The sequence below is a fragment of the Boleophthalmus pectinirostris genome, unplaced genomic scaffold (assembly GCF_026225935.1).
Source record: "Boleophthalmus pectinirostris isolate CB_2022bp ecotype Guang Dong unplaced genomic scaffold, ASM2622593v1 HiC_scaffold_2, whole genome shotgun sequence".
Taxonomy (NCBI): domain Eukaryota; kingdom Metazoa; phylum Chordata; class Actinopteri; order Gobiiformes; family Gobiidae; genus Boleophthalmus; species Boleophthalmus pectinirostris.
In genome coordinates, this window is record NW_026571152.1 from 21,037,411 (window position 1) to 21,057,017 (window position 19,607).

Sequence of the window (19,607 nt, forward strand, 5' to 3'; positions counted from 1 at the left end):
CCAAGGAAGAATTAGTAGCATAACTCTGGTAATTTGGAAATCAAGGCTGGTTGTTGTCAAGAGTCGACAGCTTGGGACAAGTGCTGGGTGGGATGGGGTTCCTCTGCGTCGCAATGGGGGGCATCAGAGGTGGAGTGATGTTTGTGGCATCCAATCATTTCCTCGTTTTCTACTTCAAACGACTGTTTTAGTTTGGAGACAGTAGGAGCGTTGTCTTCTGGGCCAAAAGATTCGGGCCTGGAGCTTTGGGAGGTAGAAGGGTTGCTCATCTCTTCGCTGCTGGCTTCATTAGAGTAGTGTCCAGAGTCTCCTGTTTCCTGGCTGCCTTCGCTGGAGTGAGAGCTCTCTGAGTGGAGTGGGCCATAGATGATCTCTCGAGATGAGGGAGGGAGTGGCGCTGCCCCCAGGCGGTCTTCATATGTGAGGACGGTTTTACCAGCTTCATACAAACTGGCTCTGCTCTCAGCCTATAAAAAGGTAATGTTCATTATCTAGAGGCAGTTCCCAATGAGACATTTGTTTTTTGAAAAATATTTCAAAATTCTTATAGTTAAAACTGTATTTACATCGTTCTCAGTGGTGTTGTTTCTCTCTTTGCTGAAGAGTAGCCATCTCTTACTTTGGTTCTTATCGTTGACTGGACCAGCACTATTTATAATTATAGTGGATCCACCCTTCAAAGAAATATACATATGATTAGCTTTAAGACAATTAGACACTTACTTACTTACTTCTGGTGAAAATGTTTTTGAACAAAAAAAACAAACAAAACTGTTTAACCTCACCTCATTATGTGCAACTGCAGTATGTACTGCTGTAGTCATGTTAATGTTTTTCTATGTTTGAATTCAGACATTTTTCAGAACATGATAATAAATATAACCGATTCTTACCTTTGCATCAATAAAATGGTCACGCATCATTGGAATCAAAGCTTCTACATTTTCCACATGACGCTCAGCTGGGAGAGAGAGTCCAGGTCTCAATACATCAGGGTTCCCAACAGCGATCATTTTGTGGCCAGATATTTTTCTAATTGACATGAACAAAAGCCATATAAGAATAAAAGTATTAACAATGTGAATACTATTAGGATGTTGTTTCTGTACCTTGGTCTGCCTTTGCTGATCAGAATGAGGGCACACATAATGATACAGGCCAAAGCGATGCTAACTCCAACAATGATCCCTGTCATGGACTTCTGGTCAATGTGGTAGAGACCATCAGAATACACTAGAACATAGGCAGAAAAGAAAGAATAAACTTAGACACTATAAAAGCTTGAATTATTTCGTCAGAGAAATGGAGGACAGCTGAACTCTCCATTTCTCTAGCGTTGCCTGGAGGGAGCAGTGGCAGGCTGGTGCGGGCCTGCTTATGACAGAGACACCTGGAGAGAGGTAACTGGGAAGAACGGCCTCCCTGATCTGAACCTTTGCAGTGTTCTGTTATTGGACTTTGGTGCTAGTCACAGCTTGTCAATAACAAACACCATGTTCAAGCACAAGGGTGTCCATCAGTGCATGTGGCACCAGGACACCCTAGGCTGCTATTTGCAGATTAAAAGGTGGCTTTCCTTCTCCAGGTGGGTGGAGAATCCCTGCCTCATCTGGAGGAGTTCAAGCATCTCAGGGTCTTGTTCACAAGTGAGGAGAGGATAGAGCATGAGAATGACAGGCACATCAATGCAGCATCTGCAGTGATGCGGCCACTGGATGTAATTATTTCTATTCTGATATAAATATGAAATGCATAACTTATCTGTACTTAAACAAAAATACTGGTGCTTCAGTATTAGTTAGGTAATGCTTCTACTACTACAATTCCTGAAATGATGTACAACTTCCTATGTCTATACCACTGCAAATCTAGAAATATAGCAATTGTACATCTTAAACTTGCATACAATTTTGCAAATGACGCTGCTTTTTGTTCAAATAAACCTAACACACATTCATTCCCTTACCCGTGGTGTCTGGAAAGCTGTCTGAGTGCCTGGGGTTCTTGCTTCGATGTGCACTTCCTCTCTTCAGAGCCAGCTCCACTGGGTTGGAGAATGGTCCATCACCAACCTGGTTTGAGGCAGAGATCTTCACCAGGTAGATACTTGCGGGGTCCAGCTTTTCCAGCAAGGCCATTGTATGACTTCCTGTTGTCAACAAAGGAAACAAGGATAAGAAAATATAACAATACACTATTGTGCAAAAAAAATGTATAGTTATCACCATACAATTTGAGCATTTAGATTTCTATGGTAATATTGGACATCATACTATACTACGATGCTGTCAAGTGAACACTCTAAAGTATTGCGAATAGATTTGCAAAATATGTTTAAAATTAGTTTTCTGTTCAGAGTGCATGCTGTAAACAAACTCAAACAACAACAAATATGAAAGGATGAACTAATACAAGAATCGCATTAACATGTTTGCGGAGGTCTAAATTACAAGTACAAGACTCTTTAAAAGACAGGGTATTTTGTTCTTTGCAGATATCCTACGATTCAAATAATTACTGAGATGTGATAATTGTGTCAACTGAAATTGTGATTTTCATTCAATTAATATACAGAAAAACATAGATGGTAATACTGGATAAAACTACTACTCATTTTACTCACCCTCTCTTTGCACAATTTGCCAGTTTCCAGCCAACCATGACTTCTGGGAGGCGTACATGATGGTGTAGTGTGTGACCACAATATTAGGTTCAGGAGGCTCTCTCCAAGACACCAACGCAGTGTCATCTTCAATCAAAGTAACTCGAACAGCTGCAGGTGGGTGGCTCGGGACTGCATCGAGAAAAAAACAACAAGCATTTAGAGCCATTTTATTAGGTACTTGTGAGTAAATAATGTGAATATAGGTACATGTTTAGTTTGTTACCTGATGGCAAAGTCTGGTGGTAAACAACAGAGCTCCATGGACTGGACATCTGGTCAACATGAAGTCGCACCACAAACTCATAACGGGTGTTTGGATGGAGCTTAGGAATAATTACACTCTGCTTGGCACTGTGGACAGAAGAAAAATGATGCTATAATAATAAGTACAAAATAGCAATGACATTTATACACTTTCTCCACCAAGATATTTTACTGTAAAAAAGCAGTACTACACCCCCATGTCTTCATTTAACCTTATCATCTTCATCTACAATTCTCTTCTCTCAAACTAACAGGACTTCCTCTAGGCCAAGTTTAGCTTCTTTTGTCACCGATTATCATCTACTACTTCTATTATTTAACTTTTGTGCAAACTTCCTGGATCATCCTGTAAAACCCAGTAAAAACATTCATAGCGAAACAATAAAAAAACAAAACAATTACATTAAACTCTTATATTAACTCTAAAGAAATGGCAGTATAAAATCCTTATGGACGGTGATGATTTTACAAGCAGTGTTGGGAAGGTTACTTTTAAAATGTATTCCCCTACAGATTACAGATTACACACCCCAAAATGTAGTTTGTAACGTAATCCATTAAATTACTTAAAATGAGTAACATAATATGATTACTTGGGATTACTTGATATTGTCATGTTTTTTTTAAATGACATGAATGTAGCAACCACATCCTGAAAATTCTTGTTTGTTGTCTTCAAATTGTCTGAGCCCAAGTTTCCATGAATAAGCAACTGTTTGCTGTAGAGAAACAAAGACCACGATATCTTAATATAAGAGGTTTTGTCTGTTAAAAGACAATAACAAGATCAGCCTTTCCTTCACCATATTAAAAAATATTATTGATAGAGAAATTATTTTTTATATGAGATCACCTTAAATTATGTCAACCTACTGTTAGGTGTCATGTTGTTTAGACCTGGTTTTAGTCCTGGTTTTAGTACTGGTGTTAGTTCTGGTTTAGAGGCGCACAGGAGGAAGCGCGGTTTACGCGAGAAAACACAGTCCACACGCGGCGCACGAGACGACGGTGTCCGCGCTGTAACTACAGAAGGAAACGTGGTCAGCGGGTTCTCAGGTTGATGACGATGATGAAGGTGTGTGTTTGTGTATAGGACAGTAGAGCAGATATTATGAGTCTATGCAGGTTGTTTTCACCAGTGCCAGTAGCTCCTGTTTCACATTTAAGTTGTAGGTGATTTTATATTTGTTTTATATATATATATATATATATATATATATATATATATATATATATATATATATATATATATATATATATATATATATATATATATATATATATATATATATATATATATATATATCTCACATCGGGAGAAGAATTTACAAGACACAAATGCGTTTTTACCAATGCACTGCTGCTTCCACTGTGTGACTGACACCGCCAACGTTAACATGACGTTTACATCGCTCTTACTGTCACATTCTGTTTGGGTTTCCGGCAATGAGTGGAATTACCGAAATAAAAAAAAATAAAAAATGTAATGGGATGTAGCACAAAATGTGAAAACAGGAAAATACCGCCTTGTAATCCACTTACTTCAGCAAAGTAACTGTAATCCAATTACCACTCATTGAAACAGTAACTGTAACGGAATACAGTTACTCATAATTTGTACTCTGATTACGTAACTGCGGTACATGTAATCCGTTACTCCCCAACACTGTTTACAAGAGAGTAGCTCATAGTACAATGCAAAATCATATTCATTCATTCTTCACTCACGTTTGTAGGTATCTGATGGCAGAGGCGTTGTGTGTGCCTACAGGAGTACAGCGCACTGTGTAGCTCACAACTTTCCCTGAGGTGAAGGCAGGGCGGCTCCAGCGCAGGGACACAGAGGTGGAGTTATTGGCCAAAACAATCATGTTGTTTGGAGCTGGAGGGGTGGCTGCAAGCTGGTCTCTGGTTGCTGTGATCATAAACATTTGCAATTAATGTATTACTATAAACTTGATTTGTTGTTCTAACCAAAACTGGGGAAATCTCTTACACAGGCATCCAGGTGTAGTTACTGTTTGGTCAGTCTGGTAGCCTTCTCCTGCTTTGCCTACAGCAAGGATCTTCACATGGTATTTTCTCCTTGGATCTACAAATAAAAATTATCACATGAGAAATACTGTATAGTAAATACAGTGAGGTAAAAAAAAAACATTAATACCCACACACGAATACAGTAAATACTAAAACTATTATCAAACAAATATTGATTCCCTGAATTGTTTTATAATTGTCTTGATCTACGGAAGACCACATGAAAATTATCTATCTAGGGGTTAATGATCAGGATAAACCTAAACATCCAATATTTATAACTGCCAAATGCTATTTTGTCAGATGTTATTGTTTTATGTTTTATTGTTAAAATTCACTTTTAAACCATAAAAAACATAGATGAAACTAGGGGAGAACCCATTTTTTAATAACAAAAAGCAAAGTAGCATTGGAAATTAGCTATGGGAGGGGAGGTCTGGGGACCAAAACTGACCAGCCCTTTTTTATGGACAATATGAGGTCTCCTGAGTCAGCCCAGCCTCTCATTTGTCATGTGATGTCAAGTTTAAGGAGCATGAGAAAGATCAGCCTGTAAGGTGGGCAGTAAAAACAGACATAATCAATAAAGCATAGGCCAATTACTATAAAATATTTCTATAAAGAAACAGATGGGAGGAAGCAACCTTAAGAGGACAATTGAAAACAAAAACAGACATTAGATTGGTAGATTTTCCACTTTAAATATTAGAAGAATTTAACAATGTTTAACCTTAGTAACACATATATTCACAAATTCTCCTCTGTGCATGTTCAAGTCATATCAATCTTATTAGTCAAACTTTATCTCCACAGCAACACAAGCTATCCTTCCGATGTATTGTTTTGTCATTTTAATAAAAGTATGGCTGCAAGATTAATCGCAATCAATTTTAATCTCAGTTTGAATGGACATAATTTGCAAATGCCAAAGGTTGACACATTTTTTAAGAAACACAATTTCCTTGACAACAAAAAAATTTATTTTCTGCATAACAACTGCTAACCCTTTGCTTTGTTGTTTGGAAACATGTTCTGAAATGTGATTCTTGTAGTACTTCGTCTGTTTATATTTCCGCCTTTTTGGCAATTCTCCTGGATATCAAATGAGAAATTTGAAGTATTACTATTATTAAAATACAAATCGCAAATCTAATCGCAATCACCATGCTTCTAAACAGGCCTATAATAAGTCTGTACTAAGTAAGTACTAAGTAATGTTTATGTTAACAACCCAGCATACAACAGTACTTGCTCCTTGCCCATTGCTGATTATATGTCTCAAATGGCCCAGGGGATACAAAACTAAAAAGTTAAGTCAAAGTTAAGGAAACTTTGTTGGTTAAGTATAGTCCCAAATCATCCATTTTAACTTTCAAAATTCTCCTCAGCTCCTAAATTTGGACATTTTTAGGGAGTGTTAAGATTTGTTTTATACCCCCAGTGTGAAAGGTCAGCTTATGGGTATTGACCAGCGAGAGCGGTGTGTCTAGAACCATCATGGGGGGAGGCTCAGCTGCTGGGAGCCTAGGCCCATGGGACGAAGGGGGTTTGACTGGGGTCGGAGGGTCAGGCCAAGATAGAACAGAAGGAATCCGGGCCCTGGACTGTGGGACAGGACCTGGGCCTCTTTTGTTCCCCTCTTTCACGGTCATCCTGCCAGGCCACTGCCATAGCCTTAAACTTCAAAACATGGACACTGGAAAAAGTGGACAGTTCTAGTGTGATTTGTGTCTACAAGTAAACTGTGTGTGTATGTGGAAGGAAAATGCAATATGATACTGGCGTCTATGATAGTGGCTTCTAGTTTCTTCTATCATATTACATTTGAATTGTGTAAACTTTTTTGACAATGCAGCAAGCTTGAAAAAACTTTAAAAAAGGATTATCAAATTTGTTATGATAAAATGTATTGAAAGCTGAATAACAATGATAAGGCACATTTGAGATGTTTAGATTAAACTATGACTAGCCTAGGACCAAAACATTGTATTTAAGTTAGTTTTGATTACAAGAAAGACATATATTTACACATTAAAAAACTAAATCTAAGTTATATCAGCAACATTGCAGGTTCATTTTTCATTTTTTCAGTATTGCTTCAGATTTTTCAGGGTTTGTTTAACTGCCTATATTATAAATACTACTAAGTCACTAGTGTTTGACACAACAGCTGATGGAAAATCATTATTATCCCTGAAATCATATGAATTGCATATTGATCTCATTGGCTTATTTACATGGACAGCAAATAGGGGGCTGGGTCCTAGTCTAGGTTTTCTGTCTCATGGTCAGAGGTCATTGTCCCTGTCCAGCTTTGGCCAGTCCCTCGGGTATGCCCAATATGTCCCAATGTCCAGCTGAAGAAGGGGGAAGTGGACAAGGGGCTTACTGGTCCGGTCTGGCAGTGGACATAGGACAATGGCTTTAGGTAATTACTATGCAAGTTCAGGGATGGGAACGGGTGGTGGGAGGGACATCTGGACTATGAACCTTGACCCTCCAGAGCCTTAAAACGGTTGCCAGACTTCTGCTTAGAGAAGTGGGGTCACTCCATATTGATCAGGACGCAGGACCAAAATGCAAACTAATCAAACGAGTGGTCACTATTTCAAAGCCAGTATAGTAAAAAATAGAACAGACAGCAGTGGTTATGAAAATCCAACTTCAGAAAATTACAAACATATAAACAAATATACAAACCCTGCATCTCAACTAACTTCACCAAAGGAGAGAACTGGACAGAAGTGTATTGAAAGAATATATTACTTAATAAGTACTAAACCAAGTCCATACCAGGTCTGACATGGGTGTAAACCAAATCTAAACGAGGTGTAAAACTATACAGCAGTTTACCATTAACTTACCAAGGCCAGTGATGGTAAAGGTGTAGTTGAGCGCTTGTAACTGAATGGTGGGCTGCTCTGGTTGGTCTTCCTCGTGGTAAACCAGTCTATACCCCAGGACAGGTACAGAGTCTGAGGAGGGCTGCCAACGGGCCACTACTGAGGTACAGTTCAAGGGCTCCAGCTGCAGGATAGGGGCTGAAGGCACTGAAAAACACAAACAGTGAAATAAATACTAAATCATTTGTCATAAATTCACATACAAAATAAAGGTGTGAATTAGTTAGATTCAGGTTTTGTCTTGTCAGTTGAAGACATTAATACTTATATATACTCATATATGACATGTATTGTATGTATTGTATTTTCCTTTTTATTGGAAAAAAATATTTGTCTTACTACCTACCAATTTAATAATTATGAGCCCATGTTTTGAAAAATAGTTGTCTTTTAGACTGTTGACCAACCAGGAGTGTTACAATTGGCATTGTATCACCCATAACGAGAATATTCTGTTTTGCAGCCATTGACTGAGAATATATAACAAACCTATTGAAAACAATAAAATTTAGCATAGGTGAACAAACAGCCTCCACAGCAACACAGAGCGGTGAAAAGCAGCTATTCTTTCCAGCACACAGTCGCCTGAGGCCCTTGTTTATGACCCGTGACTGAGGCCGCTCTCACATCACTGACAGCGGAGGGCAAAGGTTCCTGGGTAACCAACACAAAGACTGTGGGACAATGCTACAAGGGTTAATGCTAACTCTCATGAACTGGCCACTTTGCATCAGTCACAGAGGGCCTTGTTTTTTCAGATCATCCCAAAATATTTGAATTGTGTGGCAATGTTTGAAGCATGACTATCTGCATTCTTCATGAGAGTCCTAATTGGCCATACAGTACCACTGTTAAGGCAACAGGGGGTATTGCGGCTGTAACTATTCTTCGTTTAACAATATGATTTAGCCTCACTACCTGTAAAGTCCATGTTCAGTGTACAGTACACCACAAAATTAAACAATAATAACTTAATCTTAATGTGAGAAATATCACATTTTGAGCATTGCAACAGCACAGCACAGCAATTTAAGCAGTTTACACTTTCTATCGTCTGGTTTCTGGGTAAATGGTTAAACACTTTGCAACTGCATACAAATGGTGATTTCAGTTTGATCGCAATTAATATTTCTACCCTACTTATAACTATACCTCTTGTTTAGTACAAGAGATTCTCAGCAACAGGTGAAATTGTACTGATACCTTTGCTACTGGTGGTTCTAGGAGTGCGATGGGAGGTCCAGGCTGAGGGCTCACACCATCCGGCCCGAGTCGCAGCAGCCATCCGCAGCAGGTAAATGTTGTCCGGCTGCAGATCCTTCAGGAGGTACTCTGTGGTGTTCTGAGGCAGCTCCACGGAAGTGACTGAGGCGTCCGCTGCAGTTCGGTAGGAGAGGCGGTACGCAGACACCCGACCACGGCTCAGTTTGGCGGGCAGCGGATTCCACTTCACCTGGATGTCTGTGGAGCTGTGGCTGGCCAGGGTTAGCTCAGGTGTTCGAAGAGGAACTAGGGGAAGATAGGGATTGGTTTTTATTCACAATGAAGGATTTGGGTAGTAGTGACTAGCATCTACGCTTCTCCTTACACATAAAAAAGTAATCCCAGCCCCCCTCTGCGCCCCTCGAAAGTACTCTTTGTGAACACATCCCTTGCATGCATGTTAGCCTAACTACCACTGTGATTTACTGCTAGGAATGTTAAAGTCCCTGCTCTGTGCTTACCATCTTCCAGAGTATGTTGACTGACTTGGTCCGACATACGACTAGCTCCCATAGGCATATAGGCCACAATGTAAAAGCTGTAGTTTCGCGCTGGTTCCAGATCATCGATGATGTAACTTGTTGTGTCATTTCCAATAACAACCTGGTATTCTTCATTGTTTAGACCTAGTATGAAATGGACAGGAAAACAAATATATTCGTTTTAACATGAAACAGTCTGTGCATGTTAAGAGATGTTCAAGAGCATATATGTCACTGTTTACATGACTTAATGAAGTTATATAGATAAGGAGGCAGAGCAGTGCCCCTAAAAGCTTGCACATGAAAAAGTGTTTACATCTAAAATCTAAAATGGGCTTAGATGACTGACTGAATGTTTGTCACAAAAAACTGTTCTCATATTATTTCATGTTTGTGTATGTTTTTTTTTTTTTTGGGGGGGGTATGTCCCTCTAAAAGCTGCCCAGTCCCTTTAACTATGTGGAGTGCTGCAGTGTGGACAAAGGCCTGACTAAGCCTGTTGTTATTTGAGCGAAGTTGCCATTCTAGGTCCTCCTTGACCTCTGCTCTGTGCTGCAACAACAGATGGCCTTCACCAAGAAAACTAATCACATGTGTGAAAGCCAGATAGCTCGCTGTTGTTATCATCCCAAGTATCTTTCACACCTTTAACTAGTTTATGGGCCAAGAACAACCTCACTATATTCTTACCTTCAGCTTTCATATAATGGATGGAATAAGCAATGACTTTGTCTGCATTGTATAGAGGTCTCTCCCAGGCCAGTAAGATGGCTGAACTGGAGATGGTTTCAGCGTGGATGTTTCTAGGTGCACTGGGCCTGTCCTCAGACATGACAACAATGAGTCTAGCCAAGGACAGCACAGAGCCCTGTTCACTCTCTGCCACACACTGGTAGATGGCATCATCTTCTGGGATGATTTGGGTTATCACCAGTTTACTGTGGGTCAGAAATAAATATAGTTAATATTACACTCAAAGTCACAAAAGCCCACACAGGCAAATGTATAAAACAGTTACCTGTTGTACAACTTAATCCTGCCATTCAAATGGACCTTTTCTCCATTCTTGAGCCATTTTATTTGGGGTGGGGGCACTCCTTCAGCCTGGCACATGAACCTCGCTGTGCCTGCTCTTGGACGGGTTTGGCTTTCAGGTTTTTCCACAATGGATGGAGGCACTAAAATACAAGGAATATGTTGAGGATTTTTGGAGATTATTAAATGACAAAACATTATGATGATTTCATGATGATTCAATATAAATTATCATTTTATCTTGTTAAAAATTTATGTCAGTTTTAAATTACTTTTATTAATTGCAATTTAAAATAAAAAAATATAGTCAGATTACTAAACCACATGCTTTTAGTGACATTGGATTGGCTGTGAACCTCTTGATTAAAAAGACCCAATCATATCAGTGACAATGAGAAATGAAAGAATCTCAGTACTGATTAAAACTGCACAGCCCTAATTAATGTTCTTCTATATTTGTTTACCTAGGACAGTGAGGTTAGCAGCAGCAATGGTGTAGTTGCGTGTCCCTGGAGTGGTAGCCCTGCAGAGGTAGATCCCGCTGTGCTTGACATTAACATCAGTAATAACCAGGTTTCCATTTCCCAGGACTTTGGCATTGTACACATCAATGGGTGTACTGTCAGCACGACTCCAGGAGATGATAGGCCAAGGATTCCCAGTGGCCACACACTCCAACACCACAGTCTGATGAAGAGACACTGTAACGTTCTGAGGTCCAGCAATGATCCTGGGTCTTTGGCGGGGTATAGGACCTGTAACTTTATATTAAGAGGAAAACTGGTCAAAACAAATTCACCATGCATTATTAGTATGTTTTAAAAGTATCTATGAATTCAGTGATTGTACCTTGATTGACTGTGAGTGTTGCTTCTTTGCTGCTTAGACGACTACCGATGTTAGCTGCTACACACCGGTATTGTCCAGCATCCTCCAACTGTACATTGTGGATTTGGAGGACTCCATTTGGTAGAACAGTAATTCTAAACAATAAAATTGATCAAATACAATATGAGGGAAATTATTTGGACACAGTAGCTCACACATCACAATATATTATAATTACAAAGAGCAAAAATATAAATGGTAACAATAAAGTATTAAAAATAGCAAGAGACTGGTGTCAAATAAGGCATAAATTATATAGACATATACATAACAATAAAAATATAAAACAAAAATAAATAAAATATAGACATGTAGTAATACAAATATATCTCAGCTATACACAGTCACTAGACATGGGTTTGGGATATGGGAGCACGTACCTGTCTGTTGATAGTGGTAGTGTGCTTTGGTTGAGCTCCCAGGTAATGGTGGCAGGAGGGTTAGAGGCCACTGCACAGGAGAACCGTGCGACTGAGCCTTCTGTCACCACCATAGGCACTGGATGGGTGAGAAACTCGGAAATAGCTGCAAAGATAAGACATCAATTGTTAATTTAGATATCCTAGTAACCAGAAGACTAAAACAGAAATTCCATGTTAGATTCATCATCAAATATAAGGCTAACTTTGTACAAATCACAAACAGCACTGACAACCGGAGAATAACTCAAATATAATCTAGAGATCTAACTTTCTAGCTGACATCGACTTTTAAAGTTGTAACTAAAGATTGTAACTTTTTAATACTAAAGACCTGGTAACTTTGTCACCACAGCCACTGCTTTGACATAAGATTGATGTAAACTGTTCCTATGAAAAAAGCATTGATTTCTATAGCACCCCAGGATCTTGCTTTAGAGCAGATGAGTTATATTTCCAGTCATACCTACCAGCTGGGCCAATCAATGGATCAATGCTAGAGTGACAATGAATGATGCAATGCTATAGTTGCCAAACCAATTAATTTGACCCAATTTACATAAAAAACAGACCTCCAACATAACTGAGCAAAGACTAATAAAAGGAAGTGGTTTTAACTGCTTTTTATTCTTGTCCATATGTTGTATTGCTCATAAGCACAGTCATAGCCACTTATTGTGCAAAGTTTTGTAGGCTTTACTCTGCTGACAGAGTCTTTTGTCTTGACTTTTTGTCTATTGTAAATTGTTGTAGTATAATTTATCTTGATCTGGATTTTGATGGCATGTTCCTATTTTGCTGGTATTTTTACCATTGTGTTGCAACACTGTAATTTCCCCATTGCTGGACAAATAAAGGTTTATCTTATTTTATTATGTATTTTTAGACTTCTGGACAAATCTAAGCTATACATTTCAAAGACAGATATACAATGTTGTTACTTAGGTCGCAAAAGCTGAGGGACAACATTTCAGACTAAACGCTTTATACTGTATGTCCTAGTACCAACCATATATAGCTAACAATTGCTAATCTACTCATCCATAATTGTTGACTCCAGAAACCCATAAATAACTAGGAATTAAGAGAACAAATACATTTATAAATGAAATAAACACTGTATAACTCTACTATTGCTCCAGTTCTGGATAATGTGGTTACTAGTTTACATGTGCTTGCTCATAACCAGCTGAGCGTATTTCCCTGAGTCATGATTTGTTACATAGTCGCATATAGATACAAAGCTCATATCAATAATGGCCACAAAGCACACATCCCATTTTGCAATTATCTTAAGAACAATGCTCCTAAAATATGGGCCAATGACCTTCACTCATTAAGGTGAAAACTGCCTCTTCCTCCCCCTCACTTACAGAAAGACAGTCAATATCGTGTTAAAGGAAATCAATATCTGGTCTCCAGTTGAAGTTCCACAATCAAATCTCAGGCTTTAGGGGGATCCGAATCAAAGACCAATCCTTTAATTTAGGACTTTATGTTATCAATAAAACAGGGATAGACAGAGTTCCCCGCTCAAGTGTATTAAGGGCTTTTCAGTAAAGCTTCATGTTCTTTATATTACTCTGGTTAAATCCTCTCATTGATTTAATTTAAGGGTTAAGGTGCCATTTTATTTATCTATTTTATTAACTTAACAATATGCAATTTATAAACGTTAATAAACACTGCAATATTTATTTAAATAGGTTAGGTTAGTTTATTTGCCATTTGTAGTCAAAAGCCACATTGGAAAAAACATGTGCAAGAAGCTCATTTTTAAGCTTTTTTATAAATTGTTAACTTTTATTTATCTCCTTATCACACATATAACTTTTAACTGCTTTAGTTCAAATACTACTATTAACTAGTTACTTACTACACACACAATGGCAATAATAATTTAACAATTAACAATTTATTATAAACAATTTATTTATTTTTCAATTTATTTTATTTTATCAGTTTTACTAATATGACTGGTTGTTTTAGTAATAGTGGTGGTAGTATACTTGATTAGTGAGTATGTTGCTGAGAATATATAACAAAACTGATCTTAATTTTGCTTTTTATTTGAAAAAATGCTTAGCCTAATATGATTGCTATTATTGATCATAAGGCAACATATTGTACTGTCATGCCACAATACTAATCCATACAATATAAAATAGGTATTTGTTCTGTCCTCTCCAGAAATGGCTACCCATGAACACTGTGACCTATATTGAGCCAAAAGTGCATGTTGTTGAAAAGCTAATGAGAGAGAACCGGCCAGCTGCCTTCCTGGTGTGGGAGGTGCCTATCCAAGCCGCTACGGTAATATGGCCACCTCTGCTATAAGGAGGGAATCAATGCCTAGGTCAAATAGCACAAAGGTTCCCCCACAGAAGTCAAAGTTCACCTCAACCCCCTGTCCATTCAATTTTAATCCAAACTCAGATTCAGAAGACTTTGGTCATTTGTGTTCAAAAGCAAGACACTTTGTATGTAGTATAAACTATAAAATATTGAAATATGAAAATAAGATCCAGTAAAACTTAAACACTGTTATTTGTTGTTCCTATGAAATTATTATTGTAGGAATTATTTGGTTCGCCTCACTATGTGATCACTGAAATATGGACAGGTAAATGCAATATAGTAGAATACATAGTAATATTATAATAGAATACATTTCGAAAATGTGCTATTAAACAAAAGTATATTGAGAATTTTAGGACACTGTTGACTTTCATTGCATTGTATCTAATTGTTCTTGGTTGTTTACTATGTCATAATAAATACCAATTTTTTCAGGACGTAAACACACTTTTGTTATTGAAGTTCAAACTCAACTGCACCCTGTTGGTCCAGGCTATTTACTCATATGACAAAATGGCCAGTTTTCAACAAAAGGAACCCGGTTGACACGGCAACAGAGGGAATGATCCAGTGAAAGGGATTGTGGGGGAAGAACAGCAGGCTGTCCCAACCAGAGCAGGCCCTGACATCACAAAAGCCTTTCCCTCATGACCCTTGACCCCTAGAGCCCCTGGACAGACGGAGAGCAGGGCCAACCCATCCTCCACTGCCCTCACTGCCCCACACCCTGCAGTTGACCAAAACCTTTTAACCCCTTCACTAACAAAAAACTGGACGCTACAGCAAACTTGACTTTTGGTTGTAACTGACCTAACAACATACAAATAAAGTTATATTTTTAAAACACTTAAACTTTTAGGCTGCACTACTTTGACAACAAAACTGAGGTGTTTTAAACAAAACTTATTGAGCTGCTTCCTGGTTATGTTTAGAGTGGGACAAAAAAGACATTAAGTTAATGACAACTGCTCAAAATGTAACTTTCTTCAAAGTCAAAATTCAGTGTCAATGTCAAATCTAATATTTTTGGAGCTTGTACTAGTTTCCATGACAACAGCCAAGGGATATGCCCTCAAAGACCTTAAGACTCAATGGCAGGAGAGGCCTATTGAATGGACAGCTGCCCTGTCCACTGATACATGGACAAACAAATGCCCTGGACCCTGGTCTTTTCTTCTGGGGCAGTCAGAGCCATTCCAAACAAAAGCTAAAAGCAAATGGCCTCAGAGAGATTCCTTTGGGTAGCAGACCATTCAGCAATCATACAGAGTCTAAACTAGTAAACTTTGAGAACAGAGTGGACAATGTGAAGTTTCTGCAAGTGTTCCCTTCACTTTTACAGGCAAACAAGTGGCACTGCTAGCAAAACATGTCCATATAGTAAAGTCAAAGTTTTCTATTTATGGGCAATTTATTGGCTTCTTGATTGACTCTCCATCTACCTGTAACTGTCTCTTAAAAAGGGCCTATAACTGAACAAACAGATTTAAACTCAGATTTTGTCAGGTCAGAACAACTTTCAGTGACACCGACACAAAGATTTAAGGGTTTTCCTCTTTTAAAATGGCTAGCACATTGTACATCTGCTTCCCATCTCCAGGTTAATAACCCATGCCATTCTGATGCCTGCTGCACGCTGACAATGTGCACAGTGCAATGCAAAAACCCCAGACAACACTAAGCTGCTTAAGTCCTGTGGTACCAAAAATGTCAATGTCAACCTGCAGAGAATGTAAATCACACTGAGCTCCTACTTACTTGCGATAGTCAGATGAGATCTTTGGCTTAGGATAGCTCCAAATTTGTTTTGAGAGAGGCACTGGTAGAATCCTTCATCTGATTCCTCTGCGGTGTGTTTTGTCTTTGGTATGTACAAGGAGCCATTGGGCAGAAAGTGTATGTGCTCGCTTTCTGCCAGCCGGGCACCATTCTTAAGCCACTTGATGGAGACTGGAGGCTGCCCATGAGCCTGACAGTCGAGGACAGCAGGGTCCTTTGGTAACACTGTCACATCACTGGGCTCCGTGATGAAGGACAACTCGCTAAAGCATAAAACCCCTTTGGGAAGACAAGGAAAAGAAAACAGTAGATCAGATATTGTGGATCATCTTACATAACCTGTATCATATAGCATGTATGACCTGTAAGTACACAAATGATTGATCAAAATCTATGTATTGCAGTTTACAGGTCAACTAACACATTACAATAACAACAATGTAGGCCTTTATGATTGAGTATATTCAGTGCATTAAGATATATGTCAAATAGTGGTATTTGATTGAGTCAATGCAACATAATGCATTATAATAACCAAATAGTGATGGTAATACTACTGCAATAAAACAAAAGAGGGCACTTAAATGTAAATTGTTTCCATGGTCATGATGAGAATTTAAGTATCACTCAACCCAAAGTCATAGTCAAACTCACATAAAACGTAGAGAATAGAATATTAGCGGTTTTGCACAATAACACAAACTAAATATCAGTCTAAGTAAACACATTTAAGTTTTCTCATCATTATCAATCCGGATCTATAACAATAAAATAGTGTATGCTACATATACCAGTATTGTATTCTAAGCGTATATGAGGCTACGTGCGTTCAACATCTCATCACGATCTGCTGGTCAACTATAGTACACAAAACAGTGAAAACGTGTAACCCAAACTCTTACCTGATAGAGGTATAAACAAAACAAAAAGAAGCCATCGTTGACAAAGTTTCATTTTAAATTTCGCCATTATAATCCACTTTCTTCAGACATTTTCCACCGGGACGGGATCCTCCGCTTTCCTGCGTGCGCTCCGTAGATCCCCAAAGTCACTTGTGAACGCAGACCACACCGTGCGCTGGACAGGGGTCCCGACCAGCCCCCTCCCTACCCGACCCCACGCATGCGCACAACAACAGGAGCTCCGGCCAAACCTCGGCACCAGGGGACCCAGGGGCCACAGGAAGTAACAGCAAACACGTTGGACAAGGTTGTAAAATTGTGTATGGGCAACCGCAGTAGTTTTAGATTTTTAGTGTGTTTAGACATATTTCTGTGTATTTGAATTTGCAGCTAATATGCAAGTTAACTTAGGCTGAGTGTCCAATTAAACAACAGACCTATTTCTGCAAAGGTATAGATGCTAGTGCTACTAATCATTCATTACAGACTTGACTTATTGACTACATATTTCTAAATTATTAGGCTAAATTATTCTTTAAATGAGTCCAGTGTTATGAAGGCCTCAAAGTTTTTCTCAAATTTATGCCTTTGCACCAAAAGAATGTTTTTGTAGTGGCGAAGCATACCTGGAGGTTATATAATATTTTCCCTGGCCTATATTTTACTGTACTGCACTTTTAGACTGTTATTACTCTCCTCATAAATTCAAGCAGACAAGGACAGCACTTGGAACATTGAGAGGCCAAGATTTCTTTTTGATATATTACTCAAATAATAAACTAATAATTTCTTTCTTGAAAATACTGCTTGCATTTTTTAAGTTAAAAGTGTGATAAAATGGACAGAGCAGTGGTTATTACAATTAGAGAATGGCAGAGCTTAGTAGATATATCAGTAGTAGTAGTAGTAGTAGTAGCAGTAGTAGTAGAATACCTAGTAGCCTATACTTGGTGTTGTTGTTGTAATCAAAACAGTAATAGGACCTTTAGTATGTTGTCGTGGCACTGGCAGCATGTAAAAGTTGGCACTAAAATATTTGAAGTAATTGCTATAGGTAGTTAAGAAAATACCAATTTGTGAACATTGTGGTAAATTTGTAGTATTCTTCCTACATGTTCTACTCTTGTTGCTCCTGTTTTCTGTTTTGTTTAGTTTTTTTCCACATATACACAAATAAATGCACAGATAAATACACAGACCAAAGTGAATGATCAGTCGGGTGGGGGTGATTGGTAAAAGGTCATTGGACAGCATCTGCTCTGAACAGAAGCTGGTAATTATGAAGAGATATTGATGGCTGCACGTCAGCTGCTTAATGAATTCAAATATTGATCGGGCGACCGTGCCTTTTGACAATGACCGTCTCTCTCTCCCTCTCTCTCTGCCTCCCTGTCATTGAATAGTTACACAATGGGCTCCAGCTGTGACTTCAAACCTGCCGAATCAGCACTATATACACACAGATAAAGCAAAATCACATTTAGTGGATCCTACATACATTTCATCATAATAGTAACCTTGTGGTATACTTGTGTAATGGTTTTTAAGATGCATCTGTGCACTCCAATATGCAATCAAAGTGAGGAGAGCCAAGTGTAATTATCTATTGATTACTGCCGACAATTGATTTAACCATCTCGATCCTTATGGTTAAAATCATAATTCATGTCCACAAACCAATAGCTTGTTGTTTATAGTACGTCGTAAAGTGTTTACTCGATAGTTTGGATTTTAGATGATGCTATTAAAGATTTCTGATAGGAAAAAACAAGACAGATAAAGATAATAAAGAAGTTGTACTTGAGGTAATGTGTAGAGTAACTTAAGAGCACTGACAAAGAATGAAGTCTAAAACTCAATGTGACAATGTTCATGTTTAATCAGCAGTTTTTAAAAAATGTGAATGTACTCTTTGTTGTCAAGATTCACATGAAATTTTGCATAATTAGTTTGATTAAAACTGTAAGGTTAGCCAGTTTCATAATAAGAACCCATGAAGAGGAGAAGTTTAGGCTAGTATGTATGACATTAAAATATATACCTCCGATAGCAACCGTTCAATCTGCAATTTTGATTTGTGTCTTGCTCCAAACTGAGGTATTCACGAAATGACCACAATGAAAATGCGTGTTATTGGTTGTTCTTATATGGGTACATAGGTTACTAGATCACTATTTTTGTTGTACAATGTTTTAACTGCCCCCTCTGGCCTTAGCTGTTCATTCAGTTACTATCAATACATTGTTTACAAACACAAAATCCCTTATCTCTCTCCTATTGTGAAATCTGCAGACTCACTTCTGTTGTGGTGCGTAGGTGGAGGTTAGTGCTGGCCTGGACTGCACATGGCTGCAGGTCATAGGCTGTTCGGCCATGATCAATAGGGTTAAGGTCATTAACATGTATGAAGATCTCTAGGCCCTGGGAAAGCAGAGCAGGGGATGCTCATGCTCGCCTCTGATTGGTCAAAACTTGTCTTTGGGACAGGCCACCCCCAACTGCCCTCTGGGGTCATTGGGAGAGCCAGTGACCTGTAACCTTTTGCCAAGACAGTGATGGAAAGGTTTTAATGCAGGCTTTGAATTGGTGGTGAAAATATTAAAAGTGTGTAT

General features: G+C 38.5%; 1 protein-coding gene across 1 annotated transcript; it reads right to left on the reverse strand.

Moving 5' to 3' along the window:
- Positions 1–52: 52 nt before the first annotated feature.
- Positions 53–17,062, reverse strand: prtgb (protogenin homolog b (Gallus gallus)). Its single transcript, XM_055155701.1, has 19 exons — positions 16,996–17,062; positions 16,073–16,372; positions 11,918–12,062; positions 11,499–11,632; positions 11,114–11,410; positions 10,633–10,792; positions 10,305–10,552; positions 9,594–9,758; positions 9,073–9,378; positions 7,831–8,016; positions 4,926–5,021; positions 4,658–4,844; positions 2,889–3,016; positions 2,624–2,794; positions 1,967–2,149; positions 1,110–1,233; positions 894–1,032; positions 567–674; positions 53–467 (listed from the first exon to the last, which is right to left on the reverse strand). Exons 1-19 carry the CDS (start codon positions 17,060–17,062, stop codon positions 57–59), a joined length of 3,555 nt encoding a protein of 1,184 aa, XP_055011676.1. The 3' UTR covers positions 53–56.
- Positions 17,063–19,607: the final 2,545 nt, after the last annotated feature.

Bases quoted from the DNA above. Each gene is read 5' to 3' on its own strand.
- prtgb (XM_055155701.1), bottom strand. From the start codon at position 17,062: ATGGCGAAATTTAAAATGAAACTTTGTCAACGATGGCTTCTTTTTGTT. The intron at 10,553-10,632 runs GTAACTGTTTTA...TCTGACCCACAG, and splicing joins AGGATTAAGTTGTACAACAG to TAAACTGGTGATAACCCAAA. The intron at 9,759-10,304 runs GTAAGAATATAG...ATTTCATACTAG, and splicing joins CCATTATATGAAAGCTGAAG to GTCTAAACAATGAAGAATAC.